A 23,178-nucleotide genomic window follows, 5' to 3' on the forward strand; every position below is an offset into this window, starting at 1 on the left:
ACCTGGACAATGTCAGACTTTTCTCACGGAGTGTGACATCCATTTTGAACACTCACCACAGGCATTTTCCACAGCTCGGTCCCGGGTAGCCTTCATGGTGTCCCACCTGACTGGACGAGCCAAGACCTGGGCAACCGCGGAATGGGCCAGGGGCTCCTCGGTCTGCCAGAATGTACAGGATTTTCAAGCCGCCTTGCGCCAGGTCTTTGATCCCGACAACAATGACCGAGAGAAGGCACGAGCATTGAGCCGGCTCCAACAAGGCAAAGAACCCGTCAGCGATTACGCAATCCGCTTTCGCACCTTGGCCACAAACAGTGGCTGGAACTCCACAGCGTTACAGGACCACTTTCTGAAAGGACTCTCACCCGCCATACAAGAACTCCTGATTCCCGTGGACCTTCCAACCAACTTGGATGCTCTGATCTCCCTAGCGATTCGTGCTGATCATCGCCGACGGGAGTTGACCAAGTCCAGCGGGCACCATAGAAGGGTGGACCCAACCCCCTTGTCATCGCCAATGGAAGTCGAAATGCCACAGCTCATCTTGCCTCCCCGACCAGCGCCAAGGGAAGTGCGTAACGTCGAGGAGGAACCCATGCAGCTTGGTCGGGCCCAGTTAACCACCGAGGAGCGACAGCGTCGCCGCCAAGAAGGCCGCTGCTTCTACTGTGGTGAACTTGGTCATCTGGTGGGAACTTGCACCGTGAAAAGAGGTTCACCGGTGAGTTCCTCGTCACCCCGACCTGCTAAGACACAAAGAATCACGCAAGCCCAGATACGCCACCATGCTATGACCATTGACATGCCAGCACTCATCGACTCCGGTTCCGACGAGAGCCTCATGGACTGGGGCCTCGTTAAGCAAGTACGAGCCACTACCGAACCCCTTCCCCGGATCATCCAGGCCAGAGCCCTGAATGGCAAGGAGCTCTTCAGCATCACCCACATCACCGAACCCCTGGAAGTACGAATTGGACAACATATCGAAAATCTCCGTTTCCACGTAATCCAAGCTTCGTCACCCACTTTGGTTCTGGGACACCCTTGGCTACGTCAACACAACCCCCGAATTGACTGGAACTCCGGGAATATACTGGATTGGGGAAAAGATTGTAGGGATCACGTTTTGGACCAATCAGCGACCAGTGCATCCTCAGCCGCAGTCAACCTGGTCACCCTTGAGTCTCTCGCTCCGGAACCTCGCCAGTCACCGCCTCAAGCCCCCGAGTCTCGCCGGGCGCATCTCCAAGACCCTGAGCCACACCAAGTCTCTGCATCATGTCACGCCAAGTCTCTGCATCAGGTCACGCCAAGTCTCTGCATCAAGCCGACCAAGCCAAAGCCGACCAAGCCAAAGCCGACCAAGCCAAAGCCGACCAAGCCAAAGCCGACCAAGCCAAAGCCGTCCACGCCAAAGCCGTCCACGCCAAAGCCGTCCACGCCAAAGCCGTCCACGCCAAAGCCGTCCACGCCAAAGCCGTCCACGCCAAAGCCGTCCACGCCAAGCCTGCCACGCCTCGTCATGCCTGCCACGCCAAGTCAGCCAAGCCTGCCACACCTGCCAAGCCTACCACGTTTCGCCAAGTCTGCCAAGCCTGTCACGCCAATTCTGCCACGTTTCGCCAAGTCTGCCAAGCCTGTCACGCAAATTCTGCCACGTTTCGCCAAGTCTGCCAAGCCTGTCACGCCAATTCTGCCACGTTTCGCCAAGTCTGCCAAGCCTGTCACGCCAATTCTGCCACGTTTCGCCAAGTCTGCCAAGCCTGTCACGCCAATTCTGCCACGTTTCGCCAAGTCTGCCAAGCCTGTCACGCCAATTCTGCCACGTTTCGCCAAGTCTGCCAAGCCTGTCACGCCATTTCTGCCACGTTTGCCAAGCCTGCCACGCCTCGTCAAGTCTGCCAAGCTTGCCACGCCACGTCTGCTACGCCTCGCCAAGTCACATCAAGTCCGCCCGCGGACTCTTCTATCGGGAACATCCTGAACGGCCCCTTGTCTGGCTTCATGGTCGCCCTCCTGGACTGCCCTTTTGTCTGGGACGGAGGGGTGGGCCGTGTTCCCACCTCCGTGCCCCCTTCCGCCCGCCCTTGTTTTTGGACTCTATGGGTCGGATGGCCGTCAGGAGCCGGCCATTGAGGGGGGGGTACTGTCACGCCGCCACCTGCGTGACAGGCCATGCTTTTATTTTGTTATCCATGTTTCCTGTATTATTGTGAAAATCCTTACTCTCCTATCCCTCCAGGTCACTTACCCTTCCTGCCGCTCCATAATCACCGGTCCCCGCCCATGATTACGAACACCTGCCACCAATCAGACTGACAATAAAAGCCACCCACATTCTACCCTCAGTGCCGAAGTGTCACAGTCAGTGCATGGAAGCGTCCCACAGTCCTCGAGTCCTTGTTCCTGTTGCTTTGTTGTTTTGCCTTGTTTTTGTGCCTTATCCTCCACAGCGGAGCGCCCTTAGTTACCCCTTGTGCCTTGAGCCTTGTTTCCTCCCTAGCGGAGCGCCTTTTGTTGTCCCCTGTACCTTTTGCCTGTTTTTTCCTCCCCAGTGGAGCGTTTTTAGTTCTCCACTTTTTGATTCCCCTTTCTTCTCTCAAGTTGAGAGTAGACAGCTGTTGGCCGGGAGTAAACCTATTGCCTTTTTGGCCTACCTTTATCCTGCGACTGAGTCCTACCTCTCCTCGTCGTGTCAGATTCGGGAGTTGAACAGCTCATTGAAGAGCCGTTCAAAAGACTCGATTCGTTCGTGAGCGTCACGTCATTAATTCACACACATTTGACATGAAGGGAAGTGTTTGCAATGTGTCAAAAATGAAGCTGGGGCACTTTGAATTCCACAAATCCCCCCCCCCCCGGTTCTTGGCGCAACGCGATGGCAAAGAGTGGCAAAAGTGCAATCTTAGGACAGCAAACCGTAGCTCTGGATGAGTTGGCTCCGCCCCCAACTCACCTTGAAAGAGGTACTCCTCGGTGTTCATGTCCGGATTGTCGGTGATGATGTCAAACGGGGACCTCCCGGCCATCATCTCAAACATGAGCACGCCCAAGGCCCACCAGTCCACACTGAAGCCTAACAAAGGAAAGGAAAGAGTTCGTCAGTTCAACTCCTATCAACTAATATTGTGTTTCATTTTCATTTGGGGTAAAAAAACAAAAAACAGAAACAGATTTGTCAGATAAGACGTTTCGACACGACCTGCTCGTGAACCCGTGACCTGTTCTGTTGTTCACTTACCATAATCTTCTCCTCTGAGGATTTCTGGTGCAATGTAGTTGGGTGTTCCACAGAACGTGCTCGTCGTGTCACCTGCTCTGATCCCCTCCTGGAAGAAGAAATCCAAGCGTGAGCAAAATCAAATCAAATGTGAATCGAATCCCGACATGAATTTGTAATCTGCGTTCGTCACCTGTGCAAAATGTCTCTTACCTTACACATGCCGTAATCTGTGAGTTTGATGTGTCCGTCATGATCCAAAAGAACATTGTCCAGCTTGAGGTCTCGATAGATGATGCCTTTCTCGTGCAGGAAGTTGAGAGCAATGCAGATTTCAGCAGCATAAAATCTGTTTGGGGATGATTGAAAAATGCGCAGATTGATATCAAATAAAAAATAAATATAAACTACACTTTTTTTTTTTTTTTTTCAGCACCTCAGACATTGCTCAAGCCATTGCGCAACATGCTATGAATAATTTCCGGCTGTAATGCGACCACAACGTTGTGGTTTAATTGAGCGGAATCTCCAATGGCCTATAAAATCGGCCACATAATTGCCACCAATGTTGGCTTTGACATTTGTAGATGTTGTAATAAATCATTTGGTTTCAGTTAAGCCTTTGCATCTGAAATGTTTTTAAAATAAAAAAAAATATTTTTAAAAAAAAAAGGCTTCATTATGACTCGACGACATTACTACTTCTCTTGTCTACTTTTACATCTTGATCTAGAATTTTTGAAAGTTCTGCGGCGCTGTCGCTCTGCTGAGTGCCATTTTGGCACATGTCAACCCTGGTACCTCATTGGCCACTCCGGGTGACAACCAAACTGTAAATTCCCGTGAAAGCGCATTTGATATATCGCAGTTTTGATTAGTTTGCGTGCTTGGGCAATATGTTGTCCAACAGTGCCACCTAGTGGCGTTTCTGCATTTGTTGAAACGTGCACTTTTCAACGTCGTCTTCTGGTTGGAATGTCCGACTTCCGGTTTGCTTCCTTTGGATTCATGTGCTCGTACGTCGACAGAGAAACGGTAAAATATTATACAAGTACACGAGATGTACAGAACATTCTTTATTTGTTGGTTGTTGTTTTTTTTTTTGTTAGGATAGAATTGACACTGTGATTGACCTCGTTATTTTGTATTGTTCTTAGCTCCAATTGTATATTAAGCTAAGACAAGCTAGCTGATGGCGCAACTTTTAACTAGCATCCTTGGAGAGCGGAATGAGGTATGGAAATACAAAGTTTGTTGTTATTTTGATGACATGTTTCAAATGAATGTTTTTCTTTTGCTTATGAGTAAAACTCCATGTTATCAGAATGGAAGAAATATTTTCATTGTATGGGTTTGGCAGAATATTTCAGAAACTTTTTTTTTTTGTCGTATTTCTTCATTCGTACTTGTATTAGGTAAATGCTTATGTAAACACGATTATTGTATGACTTGTTTGTGAAACTACAATGCAAATATTGTACTTAATTTGTGTTTATTCTCTAGTTTTCACGGTGACATAACAATAAATCAATAAATAATCACTGCGTCTTGGTTTGAAAATCCAAGGGGCCGCTACACTAACCATTTGAGCAGAAAACCTGATGCATAAAACTGTATTTAGCTTGTGAGAGGCAGTAATGCAGCAGGCTAATGTATAGGTGATGACTGATTTGTATTTGATTTTGATCTGTGATTTTTGCACATTTTGGGTCGACCACACATTTAGATTTGACACTTTTTGTGTCTGTGTAACTTGTAGTAATCGAAATGGTAAAAACTCCACAGTACCAGGTTCATATTCATCAGCGTTGCTAACAGAACCAAACTCGTGGCTCTGAAAAACTCGCCATGTCACTTCCGGAAGCCAGAGTTAGCTTTGCGTGATATTCATTTGTGCAAAAAATGTGCACATTTAATCTTGTTTATATCGTGACTACTAAAATAAATTGGCACATGATAGTTTGTCCATTATAGCATGAAAATAAATCAGAACATTCAGGGTTTCTTTAAGAAATCCAATTTAGGTCAAGAAAGAAGAGATGAAAGGACGGTGGATGAGAGTCACAAAATTGATGTACGGCCATGAACCAAAACATGAACTGGCAAGCTTGTTCATAGGAAAGTACAGCAGGGAGATGGATTGTCGAGTGCCAAGGAAATTTAATCAAGCCGTTCGTCCGTTCGTTCGATTCAGCCAGCGTGTTTTTATCCAACTTTTTTCCATTTGTGTTACAGAGCTGTATTTTTTATTTATTTTTTACAATGCTAGTTGTGAGGGCAGCACTACCATGCTAAAACAACAACAATAAAATAATAATAATAATAAATCATTTTTAAATTACAAATAACTAAGAGTGATGAGAGGCTTAGTGTATAGATAATGCAGTCATCAAATCTGAATGTTATTGAACTTTTTTTTCTTTGTTTTTCTCGAACTTTTTTGTCTTCATCACCAAACACGCATATCCGGCTATCATGACATTAGCATGTGTGCTATATTTTTAGGGACCGACTTCTGACACTTTTTGGGGGGTGATGCACAACTGCTGCTGCTGTTGTTCTCGAAAAAGAAAAAAAAAAAAAGATTGAATCCGCAATGAGTGAACCGCAAAGTAGTGAGGGTGACCACTGTATTCATAAAAAATATTGTTTTTAGAGTTGATGAGATTTCGGCAGGTTCTGTGTGTACAAGCTATAATTTTTTTTAGTATATAGTAATAGCTCAGTTTATTTCTGAAGTTACGTGCAGTCCCGGCATTTGACCTGCGACATCATGCAGCAGTAGCTTGAACTCTTGAAGTGACACTAACCAGTCCAACGTGTGTTTTTTGAGGTGGCTTTCAATATCGGGCTCATTTTGCATCATAGCATCGATAGAAATAACCTCAAAGTGTATCGGTTAAATAATTATTGCGCAGATAGTTATAGTGCGTCCCCACTTTTTTTTCCCTTTTTTTTTTTAACCATTTCCTGCTTAGTTATTTATTATAGGATTAGATACAACAATTCACACGTCTATTCATATACAGACCACATATGACTTTACGATTTACTTTGCGATTCCACATCGTTGCGTTGGAGCAAATAACGCAATGTGGGTTTCTTCTGACCCGTCACAGAGGAGATATCGTAAACGTCCATGATGATTGACGGGCCTCCTGTCCGAGTGCTCGCTACAAATCTGGGAACATCAAAGACTGAGGAAACGATCGTTTGACAGCAAATCCCGCGTCGCTCCCCCCCGCACCGTCACTTTGTTGCAGTACTGGCACGCAGACGGATAGAAGTCGCGTACATGTCGGCTGCGGCATCCACCGCCCACAGAATGCGTCGGCAGCGCGCCTCATGAATATGCACGAATCATTACGAGTTATTAGCATGCTGCTTTGCATATTTTACAGCCACCGTCTCCACAATACAGACTGGAGGCTCCGATAGCGGCGCCTCTCCATATTAACGAGTCTTTGATCTGCCATTTATCAGGGGCGCAGTTGGAGTGCCCCACAAGTAGAAAGGCCTGAATTAATGGGGAGCTCATTCTATTTTCCAGAGGTGTAAAAAAGAAAATGATTTCTTTCCATGGTGTCGGTGCCCGTGTGGAAGCGCAAAAGAATAATATTGAGCATGCATTTGTATAAAGCACTTAAAAAAGAAGTACACTATTGAGGAATATTCAAATTGAGTCAGGGTGCAAATAAATTAAATGAAATGGGGGGGGGGGCATCCCAGAGGGCTGCAATCACGTGCGCCGGCAGCAACGCCTACGCGACTCTCTGCTGCCGGTTGAGAGACGAGCTGCACTCTCTTTCGCAACATTTGCAACTGTATGATACGTTGAATGTGCATTTGAAATCGAGCTGCACTGCGACTACACGCCAACAGCAACTGTGGCCAACTATTCGCCACAGAAAAGGTGTGAGAGATTTTAATTAGGCACGAGCCATTGCCGAACTGAAAAATGTATTTATTTTTTTCATTTTTTGCAAACTCATGTCTCCAAATCGGAATCTTACCTCGCATGCTCTTCGGGGAGCTTTCGTTGTCGTTGCATATGGAACATCAAGTCCCCACCGTTCACGTACTCAATCACAAGAAATAACCTAGAAAATGAAAAGGAGAGTTACTTGGGGAAAGCAAGTACATTCCTGGAAAGAACAGCGCTATTTTATGTTATTATATATATTTTTTTTTAAGCGCTAGCACTTGACCTCATGCTTCGTCCTTACTTGTAATGTCGTCGCTATGAACAACCAAGCATGCAATAGATCAACTAATAACTTGATTCTAATTCAATTTTAACTTGAAATGGCCACTCTAGTTTTTCAGATAGACATTTACGATCAGGTCTTTGGATTATGATGATGATGATTATTATTATTTTATTAAAATAATAATTATTATTATTTTATTAAAATAATAATAATAATAATAATAATTATTATTATTATTTATTATTATTTTAATTTTATTAACTCATTTGCTCCCAATAACGTGTAAATATGTTTTTTTTTAATGTTTTAAGTGTCCCTAAGACGTATTTATACGTTTTTTTGTGTTTGTTTTTTTTTCTATACTAGAGCATACAGAAGGCTTTGATGCAGCCTCTCAAATGGTATTTATTACGCTAACGGCCAGCAGGTGGCAGCAGAGCAAAGGAGATCAACCAGGGCCATCTAGAAAAAAAAGCTTACAATTTGAAATCGATTTGTGAAAACTGATGAAACTTAGCTCTCTTCTAATGCTAATTGCTGCAAAACGGAAATAGAAAGAAGAGACTTTAATCTTTCTTTTGGTAGGTTCCATGCTTTTATAGCAATAGAACACAATATTCTGTGGGCCTTGCAAAATCAGTCAAAATTCAGTTAAACAGTCGGGAGCGAACGGGATTGCGAAATGTGAAAATGGCGGCGAGTGAAAGAGTTAAAGTAGTGCTGAATTTAGACCAGGCCATTTGTCGGAAATTTATTATTGGTGTGTTTTGTCGACCATGCAGACATTAAAGGGAAATAAGCGTTAACCTCCAGGTGACACTTTAAGTGAAAAAAAAAAGCATAGCTGTATTAATAAAGGTGAGTTGTTAAGAGGTTCTTACCGACTTTCCGTCTGGAAACAGGAGTGGAGGCCCACTAAGAATGGATTTGTGGAGGCTTGTTCAAACACGTGCTTCTCTGTCTGCACCCAGTCGATATCCTGGAGAGATTACAATACAATTTCTCAGTCCTCACTAAAATGATGATGTACGTGTGCGCTGAATAATCATTCAAACTGACGTGTTGTCAATATTTAGCCAGACCCGTGTTCAAATCCAACTGGATTGCTATAAAACGTACTGTGGAACCTCTTAAATGTCGTACAATTCAGAATTCAAAATCATAACAATACAGTTACTCACACTGAAAAAAGTAGGAGTGTCCGTTTACCATCCATGTTGATTCACTGTTAAATCATTTGAAATCTTTATATTAAAGGCCTGTCTGCCGGTTTCACTCAGGAAAATGCACTTTTTAAATACAGGATTTAAACAAACAAACTACTTCTCAATTTATAGATATGGGCTTTTCATAACGTGTGGGCGTGGCGTGTCGCAAACGAGGCCAGGCAAACGTGTCGGCTGCGTGACGTCACTCCCGCCGCAATTTGAAAGCATGCACGGATTTATTTATTTTTTTCACTCACTTCTGAGAGTGAGTGAGTGAAAAACAAAGAAAAAAAAAATATCCGTGCGTGTTTTTGGGTCACGCAGCCGGCAAATTCGCCCGGCAGCCCCGTTTGCGACACGCCCCCTCCCCCCCGCTCTCCGATTGGCTGGAGGGGTGTAAACACCGTCTTTCCACAGAAATACAGGCTGGGGGTGTGGTTGTTTCGGACAAAATCACCCCCACACGTTAAGAAAAGCCCAGATCTGTAATTTGAGAAGTAGTTTGTTTGTTTACATCCTGTTTTCCTGAGTGAAACTGGCAGACAGCAACTTTGACAGTGGTTAATTATTTTCTGCCTGTATGGTTAATAAAGTTTTTAGGATAATCCTGGAAGTTTATTTCTATTTTCTGCCTTATTTTTTTTGAATGATTGTTTTTATCATCATCATCAATCACAGTATAGCATTTCTGTATTACAATGATCTTTTTAGCTATACAAATGCGTGTGTGTTTCTTCTTAAATTGTCAGTCAACTGATGAGGTGAATATTTTATGAGTGTCTCTGAAATGTACCAATGCTGGAAACGACATGTGGTTCATATGTTGTGCTTATGATCCCAAATTTCTGGTCAATTCCATCGTTCTTGAGGAATTACGTAATTTAGCTCATGAAGCCATAGAAATGTTTCCCCTATTGGTCATTTTGTCTTCTTTAGTACTTTGTAGTGAATTTTGTGTAAAGCTGTTTACAAACCCACTTTGATGTCAGACATAAGAGATTAATAATTCAAATAACGTGTCTGCGTATACGGCCATGAATAAATAAAAACAAGATGTCCAATCAAACCAAGGGGAAGACATTGACTACAATTCACTTTAATTGGAACACCAACAATGCTTTAAACAATTAGTGCCCTCAGTTCTCAAATAATAAATATTGAGTTGTATAATGTAACAAGTTGTGCAACGAGGCTGCAAGCTACTGGATTGATTGTTGAGGTGCACATTTGCAATCAAGGGTTTTTTTCTATTTAAATTTAATGTAATAAATTCAATCGTTTTAATCCTAGGCTGAAAAAAAAAAAGAAAAAAAAAAGTGTGAAATCCTGGTTGTGTCCTCCAAGTCTTTCGCGTTCTTAGTTGGCCTACATCGCCATCTAGTGGCTTTGTATGACATGATACATCAGTGTGGCCAATCGACAGCACTGAATATTGATGGAAAGCTGCCTTTTGAAATGTATATGCTTGCGTGAATATTTATCTTTGGTGGCTGGATAGATAATACAGCCTTTAATAGATCTATTTTCATTTTAATAGTGTGATTTTCACCATGCAAAAATGTCATTATTTGATGCATTATCTTTCAAACACGCGTCCAAAAAATATGGACCGCTTTGTATCATCTCCAACCACCAAAGCAAAAACGGTTACTACCATGGTGAGAAGTATCATAGCAATCCGGATTTGTTTGCGATGTCGCACGTCTCACCTCATCGTCGTGAACGAGCTCCTTCTTCACCACCTTCATGGCATAAACCTGATCGTTCTTCTTTAAGCGGACCAGCAGCACTTTGGCGTAACTGCCGCGCCCGATAACGCGGATCAGGTCGAAGTCTCCCAAGCCCAGTACAAGGCCTTGAGACAGCTTGATACCGTCGATGCCGTCCACCACCGATTTCATGTCCTTGGGTGAAGCGGAGGGGACAAAACGTGTGCAAGCGTGTTCAGACTTTCAATAGACAGAACATCAAGTTGAACATTTTTCAGACAAATACCAAAAGCTTAAATGTGTTAAAACTTTCCAAAGTATTAGATTATGAGACCAGTTCCTTTTTTCCTTTTTTTTTTTGCTGGAGACTGAAAACATTCGGATTTGTCACGTGAATGAGACAAGGCAATAACAATTTCACTTTTATTTCCATGTACCGTATTTTCCGCACTATAAGGCGCACCTTCAATGAATGCCATATTTGCAAACTTTTTCCATATATAAGTTGCTACAGTCGAGGCTGGGGTTACGTTATGCATCCATTAGATGGTGCTGCGCTCAAGGGAATGTCAACAAAACAGTCAGATAGGTCAGTCAAACTTTATGAATAGATTACAAAGCAGCTTTCTGACAACTCCAAAATGAATAAACAGCTGTTTGATTATTTTCTCTCAGGTAAAGTATTAGTATTAGCTAGCGATCCAAAATGGCGGGATCTTCTGCGCATGCGCGTCACCGATCGTGCAGCGTCACCGAAGCGTCTTGACAGCGAGACCTGTTGCGGCTCAATATTGATCCATATATAAGGCGTACTGGATTGATTATAAGGCGCATGGTCAACTTTTGAAAAAGTTGAAGGCTTTTAGGTGCGCCTTATAGTCATGAAAATACGGTACATCCGAATCTGATACACAACTTGAAATTTAACGCACACTCAGTAAGTTTTAAGACGGGCGACCGACGAGTTCAGTTCAAGTCGAGTGTTTTTGTTTTCTTTTTTTGTCAAATTCCAGCCCTTCTATTCGTCACTTCAGCTAGCGTAGCATTTGTACTCGCTCATGAAGTCTTGCGCAAACGCTAACTTGTGACACATTCATGCTGGAGGCTGTTGCCGATGCCACTGACATTTCTTTGGCGACTTCTTTACAGTTCTCACAATGTCTGCTGTCAACTCTTGTTGTTTTCCTTCATCTGCCCTTTCGACGTTTGTTACAAAGTAAAAAGTTTTTCTCTTTAGGACATTCTGGATGTTTGCTATGGACAAAGTTTGTGCAGTGGCTCTCAGTCATTTTTTCCATCTTCTCTCAGCTGCTCGTTTTTGTTTGTTTGTTTTTTTCCCACCCCACATGGACAGCTCTCTCTATAAAAGTCTTCACAGGCGAAATAAACCCAGCAAAAGCACAGAAATTCCGGGTGATTTGTTGCTTGACTAATCAATGTAATGGCACACATCTGCCAATTACGTTTTGATTCTTTTTGTTCAGGTACAACGTAGGCGCGTTCAAACAAAAGGCGCCATTTTGTTGTGGAACAGATCCAGAGACACAAATTTCTAAAGCGTTACTAAATATTTTGGAACTGCTGAGTAGCACTAGCGCAGCGGAAGCGTGCTTGGCCTATAACCCAAAAGGGTAGACTGGCGCCTCCACGTACGCACAAAGACAAAAAAAGGAATTGACCTCACTGTTAACGATACTTTGGAAGGCGGTTTGCACACGTTCCTTACCTCCACATCTGTCTCTTCTATTTTGTCCACTGTACAATTGTGTGGTAAATACAATCCTGTAATGACATGAAAAACACTTACATGAAGACCTTATGTTCCATATATTTTGTATGCAAAACTCTTCTAGGTCATAAATATAAAACAACAGTAAGCGAGGGTGCCGCGTGACAACATATTTTGATTTTTACGCTACTGAGCAAACTAGTTCACTGCATATCATTCGTAACCTGGTATGTTGGTAGCATAATAAACTGAAGCTCTTCTGTACACTGAAATGTATAGTCAAAACAAAACAAAACAAAAAAAAGTTCTGCATTTGGTCCAGCAGAGGGAGATAGAGTCCAGCAAGCCACAGCATGCACTGAACTAGGTCAACTCACTCTCATAACATGAGCCCCACAAAATGACGACTACATTACTTCACTATGTCCTCAATTTTCATTCACTGTAAACTCAATCATTTTCCCTAAATCCTAAAATTTTAGCAGTAAAGTTTCATTTTCAAACATCTTACTTCCATCTGTGTCTTCCGTGTCATCTAGTGGAAGGTCCACCTCTTCACTCTTTGCATCTGAAGGGGGCTCTTGAGATGGCATGGCTGGATCCTGAACCAAAAAAAGAAAAAATAATAATGAAAACACTGTCCTTCTAATATGTATACAAACATCACCTCATGTTTTTATAAAGCCGGCCAATAAGTGTATGGCAAAGCATGTTGAAGAGGAAAAGTCTCAATGAGGAAAAAAACCATTTTCATTCAAAGAGTTGCTCGAAACACTGGAGAGTCTGCTCCAATGTGGGATTTTCTCTGGAAGTGTCATGAATCGTTACATTTTAATCAGGGTCACTTAAAAAAAGTCACTTATCTGAGACTGAAGATAAAGACGTCAAGCAGTGATCAAGAACTCGCGATGATAGCAAACAAAGCGATAAGATTTTCTTCAAATGCTTTAATTTGAAGAAATGTGTTTTGGTCTGGAAGCATCGGGATCAGGATGTCTTTGTCACAAGTTTGACCCATTGCTGAATGCAACAATAAGAATTTTGCAATGCTGTTTAAAAAAAAAAGAAAAAAAAAAAGAGGGTGCATTAAACATTTCTAGCTACGCAAAGACACAAATTTGCAGCTAATAATTCAGTTCCTGAAATAAAAATAGTTTCATCCACTTGTTTCTTAGTGTCAACGTCCAATTTGTGAAAACATCACATTAATTCATGGTTAATTAATAATGAAAAAAAAATTGAAAACATCACATTAATGGTTGTTAAGTGTTGTCAGTTGACGACCGATTGTTCTTGTTGTGGTTCAGAATGTCAAGTTGGGATTCAGCTGCTGCTCAGTGGAGAGGCGCAACTATTATGGTGGCACACAGGGGTCATTATTTGCCTTGTGACTGAGCAGTTTTCAATAAGTAACTGCACATTATATCAACAATTTATAATTGCTTCATTGACTTTTACCATGTTTAAATCATTCACTGCCATTGACGGAAAAAGACGTCAAATGATGCATATTTTTTGCTGGTCTGGCAATGAATATGTTCATAAATAACTTTTAGCTTTCTATTTGTCTGTATGTGGCCCTCAGAGGAAAAAGTTTGGACACCCCTGCTATATATAATGCATCATATAATAGACCTCAGATTGGCCGTTCAGGGCGTATTGTTACCCCGCCTCGCCCTCAAAATCTCATACGCAACCCTAGTGACGATATAAGCAGTACAGAAAAAGGATGAATGGAAGATGACAATATATTGTTTTCAAATACAAGATTAAAAAATAAAAATCCATTGCTAACAGTTCTGAAAGAGAAACTGAATGTTGCGTGAACTGTACAGTCGTTGCGAGCAAATCGTCAACAAACAAACAGGGGGACTGACTCACCATAAGCCTTTGGCAGGTCTGAGGGACGAGTCTGTGACAGCGCTTATGGACCAGCAGTTTGCAGTTGATACACTTGTAGCCTTGCCCGCCAAGCCCCCATATCCTTTCACTGCAGCGGCCACAGTAGGCTTTCTGGGGGTCACGCACAGGACGAGAAACAGTGACCGATTACTCTTCTAAATGGACAACAAAAAAGACAATTGGTACCGCCAAACCTATCATTTTTATTGTTATGCCAGTGTGCATAATTAACAAGTACAAAACTGAAAATAAATGAATAGATTTACTCTATTAGTAAATGCAAACTTGACACTTTGTTGACGTTGATCTCAAGTATGGTGATGCACAAATACTGAAACATATTACAAACAAAGTTGAACTGTTTCTGCACCCAACAAATATTTGCACCGATTTAGTCAAGAAAAAACAATTACCGTATTTAGCGCACTATAAGGCGCACCCAAAAGCCTTAAAAAAGTTTTAGCTGATGTCCCTGTTTTTCATCATGGTGACTCATCATTATTTCATTTTTAGATACTGTACACATTTTTTAGTCATGCATCTTTTAGCAATAAGAAACATTCGCACAAGTACTGTATGTTTCCCAACATATTCCAACAAATGTCCTTATTTGTGACTCTGGTGGGGTGGTTGGGGGGCATCACGTAACGAGCTTTATTTAAACTACAAAAAAATTCCCCCATAATGAAATAATAATCTAACAACTCATTAGAGGAAAAAACCCAGATCAAACATGAGGATGGAATTGGCCTGCGGCTGACAAATTAAGCTCGACTAAACGTTTTGCGTAACTTCCAAAGTCATCAACACACTTCATCAAATCATCAAAACTGTTTTTGTTTATCTGACTGTCAAGACCTTTTGAAAAGTTCTCATCAAGGTGACCTTGGTATTAAATATGACTACTTATGCAATGAACAGCATATCGAGAGTATGCTCGAGCCCAAAAGAACATTCAACAATGTCCATGTGGACGAGCGACTTGCCGTGTTAAAGCGCTTGGCCTGGAAGAGGTGCCCGTTGACCTGGTAGAGTTTCCTCCATCGTCTGGCTCCTCGACGATAGATCGACTCTGGAGGAAGGATGACATAGTATAGTGGAGAGTAACTCTGTTCAAATCGCCAAACAGAAACCTAAAATGCAAAATGGGAACTTCATTTGACCTTTAACCTTTGAATGTGTACATCCCAACCATAGGTCTGAAGCCTGGCACTGGTCCACGATGGGTGTGTACTAAATACGGCACTCTTTTTTTTTTTTTTTTTCTAAAGTACTACCGAACGCCGATTCACGTGTAGCATATTTCTGTTCTGAAGTGCGTCTTTCCAAGTTGCAACTGTGCGAGAGTGAAAGAGTTGCCTGTATTTCATGGCCCATTTGAACTAGGGATGTAACGATAAGCGCAATATCGTGATATTAAAACTGCCACTGCCAATATCGTCGTCGTCATGTTCACAATATTCAAAAGGAACACATCTGTTGAAAAAAGTCAAGTTGATTTCCATTTGTGCAGTTCTAGCACCCTCTAGTGGCTAGTTTATTAGTGTAATTTAATATTCATTAGGGACGTTTTGACCTTCTATGTTCAAAATCGATGCTAATTGTCCGATCATGGGAACCTAATTTGCTTGAGAAGCCATCAATGTGTGCTTGCATTAGCATTGCATTGCATTTTTTTTTTACAATATTGTGATCTTTTTAAAATATCATCAACCCACCCCACCGTATCGTGATAATTATCTTATTGTGACCTTCATATCATAATATCGTATCGTGATGTTTGGATATCGTTACGTCCCTAATTTGAACGCAGTATGCATTACTCGCACACCACCAGTGTTGGCAGGTGTACGATAATTATCGTATTTGTACAATGTACGACCAATAATCCTAAAAAATGGCAAATGTACGATAATTTGACAATTTTGTATTATTGCCGGTAAAACTGAAACTGCCAGATTTTTTTTTGCAAACCCTGAAGGCATCTGTTGTCATGTGACATAATACCAGCCAATCGCGCTTTGCTGAGCATGAAAAACGAGTGACGTCCATGCATTGATTGGCTGAATGGTCAGTGCCCGCCCCCCAGGAGATGCTCCCAAACAGGAAATTGCGCAAGACTCAAACCACCTATCCAGAAATATATACAGATCGGTGACGTTAACCCTCAACGAAGCCGAGTGCCTGTGAGCACGTTTAAACACAACAAGGACTATATTTGACTGTTGCGAATCGGTCTATTTTGCTTATGACGGGTGTACGATCATTTCCATCAAAATACGATAATTTTGAGTCTATGGTACGATAATCCTATATTTCCCACCTGGCAACACTGCACACCACGTAATGATGTCACACGCTCACACTAGATTGACATTTTTTGGAAGCAAACGAGACTCGGCCTTCAATGAATGCTTGATGGTGTACGAAAAATCTGCACTACCGTGTGCAGGAAAAAAAATGTTGAGGACCACTGGTATACTGTCCTGTCACAAAATGGGTCAAACTAAAAGCAAAACAACTCCAGGTGACCTGTTTGGTTAAACCACATCAAGCTGGTGTCTTTCACACAAATTATTTAAAAGATGCCTTCCACATGCCTGCTTACTACTAATGGATTCCCGTCTGGTTGGCTATTTTGCTGACGTCTGACTCCATCCTCCTCCTCTTCATCTTTTTTCAGGTGTCTGACATGCTGCTCAGAGTAAAATTATTGCTACCTACTCAGCACTGTACGACCTCCTTAAATGTGTAACAATGAACACAAAATAAATGCAATTTCCACACTCTCTATATCAATGAAGACAATCAAGAACATGTCAGAAATTCCAAAGACAATTATATGGAGCATATATAATTGACATCATGAATAGGAGCAGGAAATGCCTTGGAAGAGCTGATCTAGTCCAGCGTTACCTTCTCGAGAGCACAGGATGCATTGACCTGTTTTAGAGCTACTGTATGATGTCGGAAAAAAAGAGTGAGAAGGCCACGGAATGAAAAGTCGGATGAAATGAGAAAAAAAATCAAATAAATACTACACCTCCAGATGCAAAAGTCAGGGCAAAAGGTCCTGCCATTTTCTTGTCAGAGACTTTCAAGAAGAAGAAGACACTGCAAATTCTATACAGTACAGTCGCTTATGGGGGGGGGTGAGTAGCATGCGAGGTGGGCGGTACTACGACTACTACACGCCACAACAGGACATTTACAAGGGCTTGACCCATTTCCAGAAATTGTTTCTCTCGTTCACAAACACAAGACCACCTCCCTGATAATGATAATTATATGGGTGGGGCTGGGCGGGGGGGGGTAGAAGAAAGACAGGAAATACACAATTTTCTGCTATTGCGAGAGCGAGGCAGCAGAGTGCCGGTTTGCTTTTGGGCCGTGAGGCGACATACGTTGTGATATTGTGCAATACCTGTCGTCAATGACATGTGGGTTATTTCTGGACTTCTCTGTCCCTGCTACCAGAGCACGAGAGCAATTGAGTGCGGCGCTTGGGGAAGCGGGGGATGGGGGTCGAAGGGGGGCTTGCTCAAGGGCACCTAAACAGTTGTCAGGATTCAGCAAGTATATTAACTCATTCACTCTCAACCATTTTCACTGAAGTGTTTTCCTGGATTTTGACAGATTTTTCAAGGCCCGCGAAATATTTTGTTCTATTGCTATAAAAATATGGAACATACCAAAAGAGAGATTAGAGTCTCTTCTATTATCAGGGAAAAGAAAAAAAAAGTATATTCTATTCTTTTCCGCTGTGCAGCAATTAGCAATAGAACATAGCTAAGTTTCATCGTTTTTCACAATTCTGCTTAGAACTGTGGGAGTTTTAACATGGCCTGGTTGATCTCTTATACTCTGCTGCCACTCAACCATTTTCTGCAGTAGAGAGACTGCATCAAAGCCTTCTCTATGCTCTGGCATAAAAAAAACAACCAAAAAAACGTATAAATACGTCTTTGGGACACTTAAAACATCTAAAATATGACGTACGTGTACGTTTTGGGGAGCTAATGAGTTAACTTCAACACCTACTGATCTTTTTTTTTTTTTTTTCCTGCAGCGAGACATGAACCGTAATCCTCTGAATGTGGACAATGGCACCACCTGTTTGTTGGTCCATGAACAAGCAAAGAGCCTGCTAACTAATGAACACGCACAAAAATAGCGTGTTTTCTTTCTGACAAATGGCATCCAATGCAAAAATCGCAGATCTAATGGCAAGATAATGAATACTAATTCTACACTAGGATTTTCTTCTTCTTTTTTTTTTTTAACTGATATACAGCGTATGTAGCGTCTGCGTCCAAATCTGCCTTATTTTTGTGTTTAGTGCTTTGCTGATTAGCATTTCACTTGTATTGGTTGCATACGGTACGTGCAAATACTTATTTTTAGGCCGCGCGTGCGTGTGTCCGTGTCCGTGTAATGTCATTGATCAGTCTGGCTCTGCTGGAGTCGCCACAGGGATGAATCAACTGTTTCCATTTCAAGCTCATCATCTAATAGAAAACACGCTCGTCTCGTCCGCGTTTAATTGTCCTCAGTTGCCTGCTCAATTCCGCCACGACATCCACCTGGTTCATGAAATGGAAATGAAACAAGCAGCAGACACCACACAACAAACTCTCCCGATATAATAGCCACGTCTTCATTTTGGAATGGACTGTTTTATGAATTAAAAACAGCAAAACTGAAATCATAAAGCACATTATTAATCGATCGAAACGTCAAGTTCAAATGTATTTAAAATTAGTTTAGCATATACTTTTTGATCATTTGATTCTTCTGATAAAACCAAGCGATTATTGACACTGACAGTAGATATCGATATATTGTATCCAGTTGTGCAGTGTTATGTTATAAATGTTTATGCACTTTAATTTCTCTCAGTTTACAATGTTTACAGTCAAGGCTCAGAGAACTTTTTGGCATTGAATAAATGCATAATTAGACATTTTCCTTTTATGGGCATTTGTTGGCTTTTTCAGTCACATATCGTGATATATTGCTTTTTTTTTTTTTTTTACACGATATCAAAAATCGTAGATAGCGGGTATCGTGATATTATCGATATCGTGAGCCAAATATCGTCACAGTATGGAATCGTGGTTTATACCCGTATCGCTACAGTATGTCTCCATTCTCACTTTGCTGGATCTGTATTCAAAATCGGAATGATGCGTCCTCCATGTTGCTTCTTTTCCAGCCAGGAGAAATGAAGAATGATGTCATCATTTGGCAAACGAGTAGCATGTCCTTTCCAAGATGTCCACCCACACAAACCCCATGGCTACAATCTCCACAATTATCCACGCTGACCCCACACCCTCGACCTTTTTTCAGTGTGGATATTGAATATTGAATACAACAATAATGTGTTGTATGCAGCCCCACTAGTGTCAACACAGTATTCTGATTAATATTGCATCTTTGGAATATAAGGTTAAGAAGCAAAATTCACCCGTTTTTGGCTGGCAACAATACATTTCCAATGTGTCATTTCTTTAGTATTGTCCCATGAAAAAAATATCAGCAGTAAGCTGTACTCACTTTTTGTGAGACGTACAACAAACATGAAGTATAAAAGATTCCAAAACTCATTACAAGAGCAAAGACGAGGGACTTCCTGAACATTCCCTCACTGCAGTTGCACCGTAATGCACACAAGATGGCATAACAGCTTCTGAATATGTGACAATCATGATGAGGCATTTCACCCAAATTCAACTTTGAGGCATGGAAAATGATATTGTATTTCACAACAAAAAATAATATTCAATGGGAGGATAAAACTTTTTGATTGAAATATTTATTCATCACCTGCTCAATATGTAATTGCTCACAAAGAAATGAACAATCTCCAATTTTTATGGTTACTGATTCTATTTGGTAGACAATATCGGTCAAAATACATACAAAACACAAACATAAGTTGTAAAATGTTGCTATTTTAAAAATGTGATTTCTTCAAGTATTTGAGCAACATTTTACATTTAAGTTTAGTAGATGGTGGAGAAACTTTTTGTTACGTTTCTCGTACTGTAGTTGGTCAACAACAAAACGTGATTGAAGGTCATTTTTGCACATTTGTTTTTTTCAAAAGTGTGTATCAAGCGCTCACGTTTAAAAAGCTTGATGAATCCGGCGCGAGGATCACCATCAACCTGAACAGGATATTGGTAGAAAATATTAATAACGCAAGTCTTCACTGGTGCAGCCAAAGTACAGTTTGTTCTTTTTTTTTAAGCACTTCAGAAACTCTGAACTCTAAACTGAATTGATGAAATTCTCCATAAAGTTATTGCTTATTTTATAACCGGCACATGCAGAGCTGCACTTGCGCCAGCCAAACAAAATCTCGGACACGTTTTTGTCTATTTGCCTCGCCAGAGCGCCGGGGAGGTTGCGCAAGCATTTTCCACATTCCTTTACGGTGACGTTGTGAAGGTTGTTTTCTAGGCTGGACCAAGAGCGTTATCGCTGTAACCTTTAACCTTTCTTCCTTTATCGTCACAAACAGGAACTGACTCGATATCCAAGATGGAAGCAGCTGGATCGGCCTTTCACGATGACTCCACACGATGACTAAAGGTAACATTAGACATTATGATGGTTTTTTTTTTGGTTTTTTTAAGACTCCAGTGGAAAAAAAACACAGAGGGATTGGGCGTCAACGCTTTCCCCAGACGTGGTTCCATCAAAGAATTTCATAGAAAAAACACACATTTTGCCAGGATGCCAGAGATGCAGCTCATTATGTATACCGAGCACGACAAGAATGACTGCACAGACTACAATAGAGAAATCCGGATTATTAACTCATTTGCTCCCAATAACGTGTAAATACGTGTTTTTTTTATGTTTTAAGTGTCCCAAAGACGTATTTATACGTTGTTTTGTTTTTTTATGCTAGAACATACAGAAGGCTTTGATGCAGCCTCTCAACTGCAAAGAACGGTCGCAGAAACAGTAGTTATTACACAAACGGCCAGCAGGTGGCAGCAGAGTATAAGAGATCAACCAGGGCCATCTAGAAAAAAAGCTCAATTGCTTACAATTTTAAACAGATTTGTGAAAATTGATTAAACTTAGCTATGTTCTAATGCTAATTGCTGCAAAATGGAAACAGATAGAAACATACTTTTTTTTTCCTGATGAAAGAAGAGACTTTAATGTTTCTCTTGATCGGTTCCACGTTTTTATAGCAATTGATCACAATATTCTGTGGGGCCTTGCAAAATCAGTCCAAATCCAGTAAAACAGCCGGGAGCGAACGAGATTGCGAAATGTGTAAATGGCGGCGAGCGAATGAGTTAAAGATGGGGTTAAGGTTGAAATAAAATTTCTAAATCATGTAAAATGAAAAAAAATAAAAAATATCGAATTACGGCAGTGGCGTTGTTATGCTAAAAAATATCATTTTCTTTGTAATAATTACCAATGATGATGTCTGTCTGACTGCAAAATCAATTGCTACGTCTTACAATGACAGAGCAGAACAGCAATAGTTTATTTAACATTATTTCCTGAAGACAAATGACTTGAATCAAAATGCAGTCATACAAAAGCACACTTAACTTCCAGTATGAACAATATCTGCAACTATTGTACTGTATACTTCATCTTACTGTTCAATGGCGGGAATAAAAATGTGTGTCCAGAGTTTTAGGATTATTTTGTGCAAGGGCTGGATGAGCTTCTAACTGTAGACGCGGGAAGCTCATCAACGAGCTCCCCGAGAGGCTGCCACACGCTGGCCAACCCATTCGGATGTGTCAGAGAGAAAAGGGAGATAAATGAACTGCAATCCATAAAGCTCGACACAGCAGGGAATTGCGTAATAGAGGCTGACTTGACGTGAAATGATCTTGCACTGAAAGCGCTCTACTTGCCAAAGAGGGCGCTTAAGAATATTGTTTCTTTATTAGGCCAAAGATATGACCCAAATTCAAACAGGAAAACACACCAGTCGTTTTACTTCAAGATTTAGTTCCGACCCAGTTATTTAAAATAGAAAAAAAGAGCTGAAGGCACTTGAACACTGTTCAACATTCGGGTCAAGTCAAGTCAAGTCAAGTCAAGTCAAGTCATCTTTACTTATATCAATCATAATGCACAGATTCAAATACTCCAGCAGGCCGAAAACAACAAAATTCCACGGTGTGAAAACTGTCTCGGTTGTTTAAATAAATTGGCATCACACTAGTATGGAAGCCCAAAAGTGTCAAAATTCAATAAATAAAAAGGCCTTCTTGAAAGAAATATTCTTTTGAGAAATAACAGGCAATTATGTAATATGGCCATTAAATTTTAAAATGAGGTGTTAGTATTATTATGAAAAATGCCCATTATGTAAAAGAAGACCATTGTGGAAAAGGAGATTATGAAATAAAAACGGACTTTGTAAAACAACGTTTTCTTATCTTATAAAACCTTGAAAATAAATCAAATGTCATTATTTTGAAAAAGTATGACGTTGTTAAAAGAATCATTATGAAATATTTAATCAAAATGAAGGGGCAGCACGGTAGTCGAGTGGTTAGCACGTCCGCTTCCCAGTTCTGAGGTCTCCGGTTCGAGTCCAGGCTCGGACCTTCCTGGGTGGAGTTTGCATGTTCTCCCCGTGCCCGCGTGGGTCTTCTCCGGGTACTCTGACTTGCATTCCACAAAAACAATAAAAGTCCTGTGACAATAATGAGCCCGCTAAAAAAAATTAAGTCGTCCTCAGACAGTTGGTAAATATTGCAATGTACACAGAAATGAAAATATGTTTTACGAGCAGATGTTTTCAATGGCATTTTTCCTCATACTTATTTATTTATTTATTTATTTATATTTAATCAATTTGTTTTAATATTAAATTTAATCAATTCAAATGTTTTTCTTCTTTTAAATATATATATATTTTTTTTTAAAGAATATTTATCAAGTAGACTTATATAAAATATGTATATCATGATTACTAAGCATATTATGTTTAAAAAGGTGTTCATTTAATCTTTATATTGACCACTTAATTTGAGTTTTTCATAGTCGTGTTGACGTTATTAAAGGTTAACCATTTTTAAATAAAATGACCTAAATTCTTCTTTTTTTTTCTCTGTGTCCTCATTTTCTATAGTAAAAAAAAAACAAAAAAAACAATAGAAATTCAATAGTTATCAATAGATTGATATGCAATACTTAA

General features: G+C 40.9%; 1 protein-coding gene and 1 long non-coding RNA gene across 5 annotated transcripts in view; one reads left to right on the forward strand and one right to left on the reverse strand.

Annotated features, from left to right (window-relative positions):
* Positions 1–23,178, reverse strand: part of prkcz (protein kinase C, zeta) — a 57,249-nt gene that overhangs the window by 14,607 nt on the left and 19,464 nt on the right. The window contains exons 1-11 of one of the 3 annotated variants that reach the window (XM_077511937.1): positions 17,407–17,635; positions 14,969–15,054; positions 13,962–14,093; positions 12,592–12,682; positions 12,078–12,133; positions 10,352–10,546; positions 8,316–8,413; positions 7,237–7,323; positions 3,437–3,572; positions 3,245–3,332; positions 2,960–3,079 (exon numbers count right to left, since the gene is read on the reverse strand). In XM_077511937.1, coding sequence (XP_077368063.1) covers positions 2,960–3,079; positions 3,245–3,332; positions 3,437–3,572; positions 7,237–7,323; positions 8,316–8,413; positions 10,352–10,546; positions 12,078–12,133; positions 12,592–12,682; positions 13,962–14,093; positions 14,969–15,054; positions 17,407–17,422 — 1,105 coding nt within the window. In that variant the 5' untranslated portion in view covers positions 17,423–17,635. Of the gene's footprint in view, positions 1–2,959; positions 3,080–3,244; positions 3,333–3,436; positions 3,573–7,236; positions 7,324–8,315; positions 8,414–10,351; positions 10,547–12,077; positions 12,134–12,591; positions 12,683–13,961; positions 14,094–14,968; positions 15,116–17,406; positions 17,636–23,178 lie in introns of those variants that run through there. The other 2 variants (XM_077511935.1, XM_077511936.1) reach the window with 2 other exon arrangements.
* The window catches only part of LOC144013293 (uncharacterized), a 32,219-nt gene continuing 13,258 nt past the window's right edge, over positions 4,218–23,178 (forward strand). For both annotated transcript variants that reach the window (XR_013282203.1, XR_013282204.1), the window contains exons 1-3: positions 4,218–4,258; positions 4,381–4,457; positions 20,512–20,582. This is a non-coding gene — a long non-coding RNA (uncharacterized LOC144013293). The remainder of the gene's footprint in view (positions 4,259–4,380; positions 4,458–20,511; positions 20,583–23,178) is intronic.

Source organism: Festucalex cinctus, chromosome 2 (genome assembly GCF_051991245.1).
Source record: "Festucalex cinctus isolate MCC-2025b chromosome 2, RoL_Fcin_1.0, whole genome shotgun sequence".
Classification (NCBI taxonomy): Eukaryota; Metazoa; Chordata; class Actinopteri; order Syngnathiformes; family Syngnathidae; genus Festucalex; species Festucalex cinctus.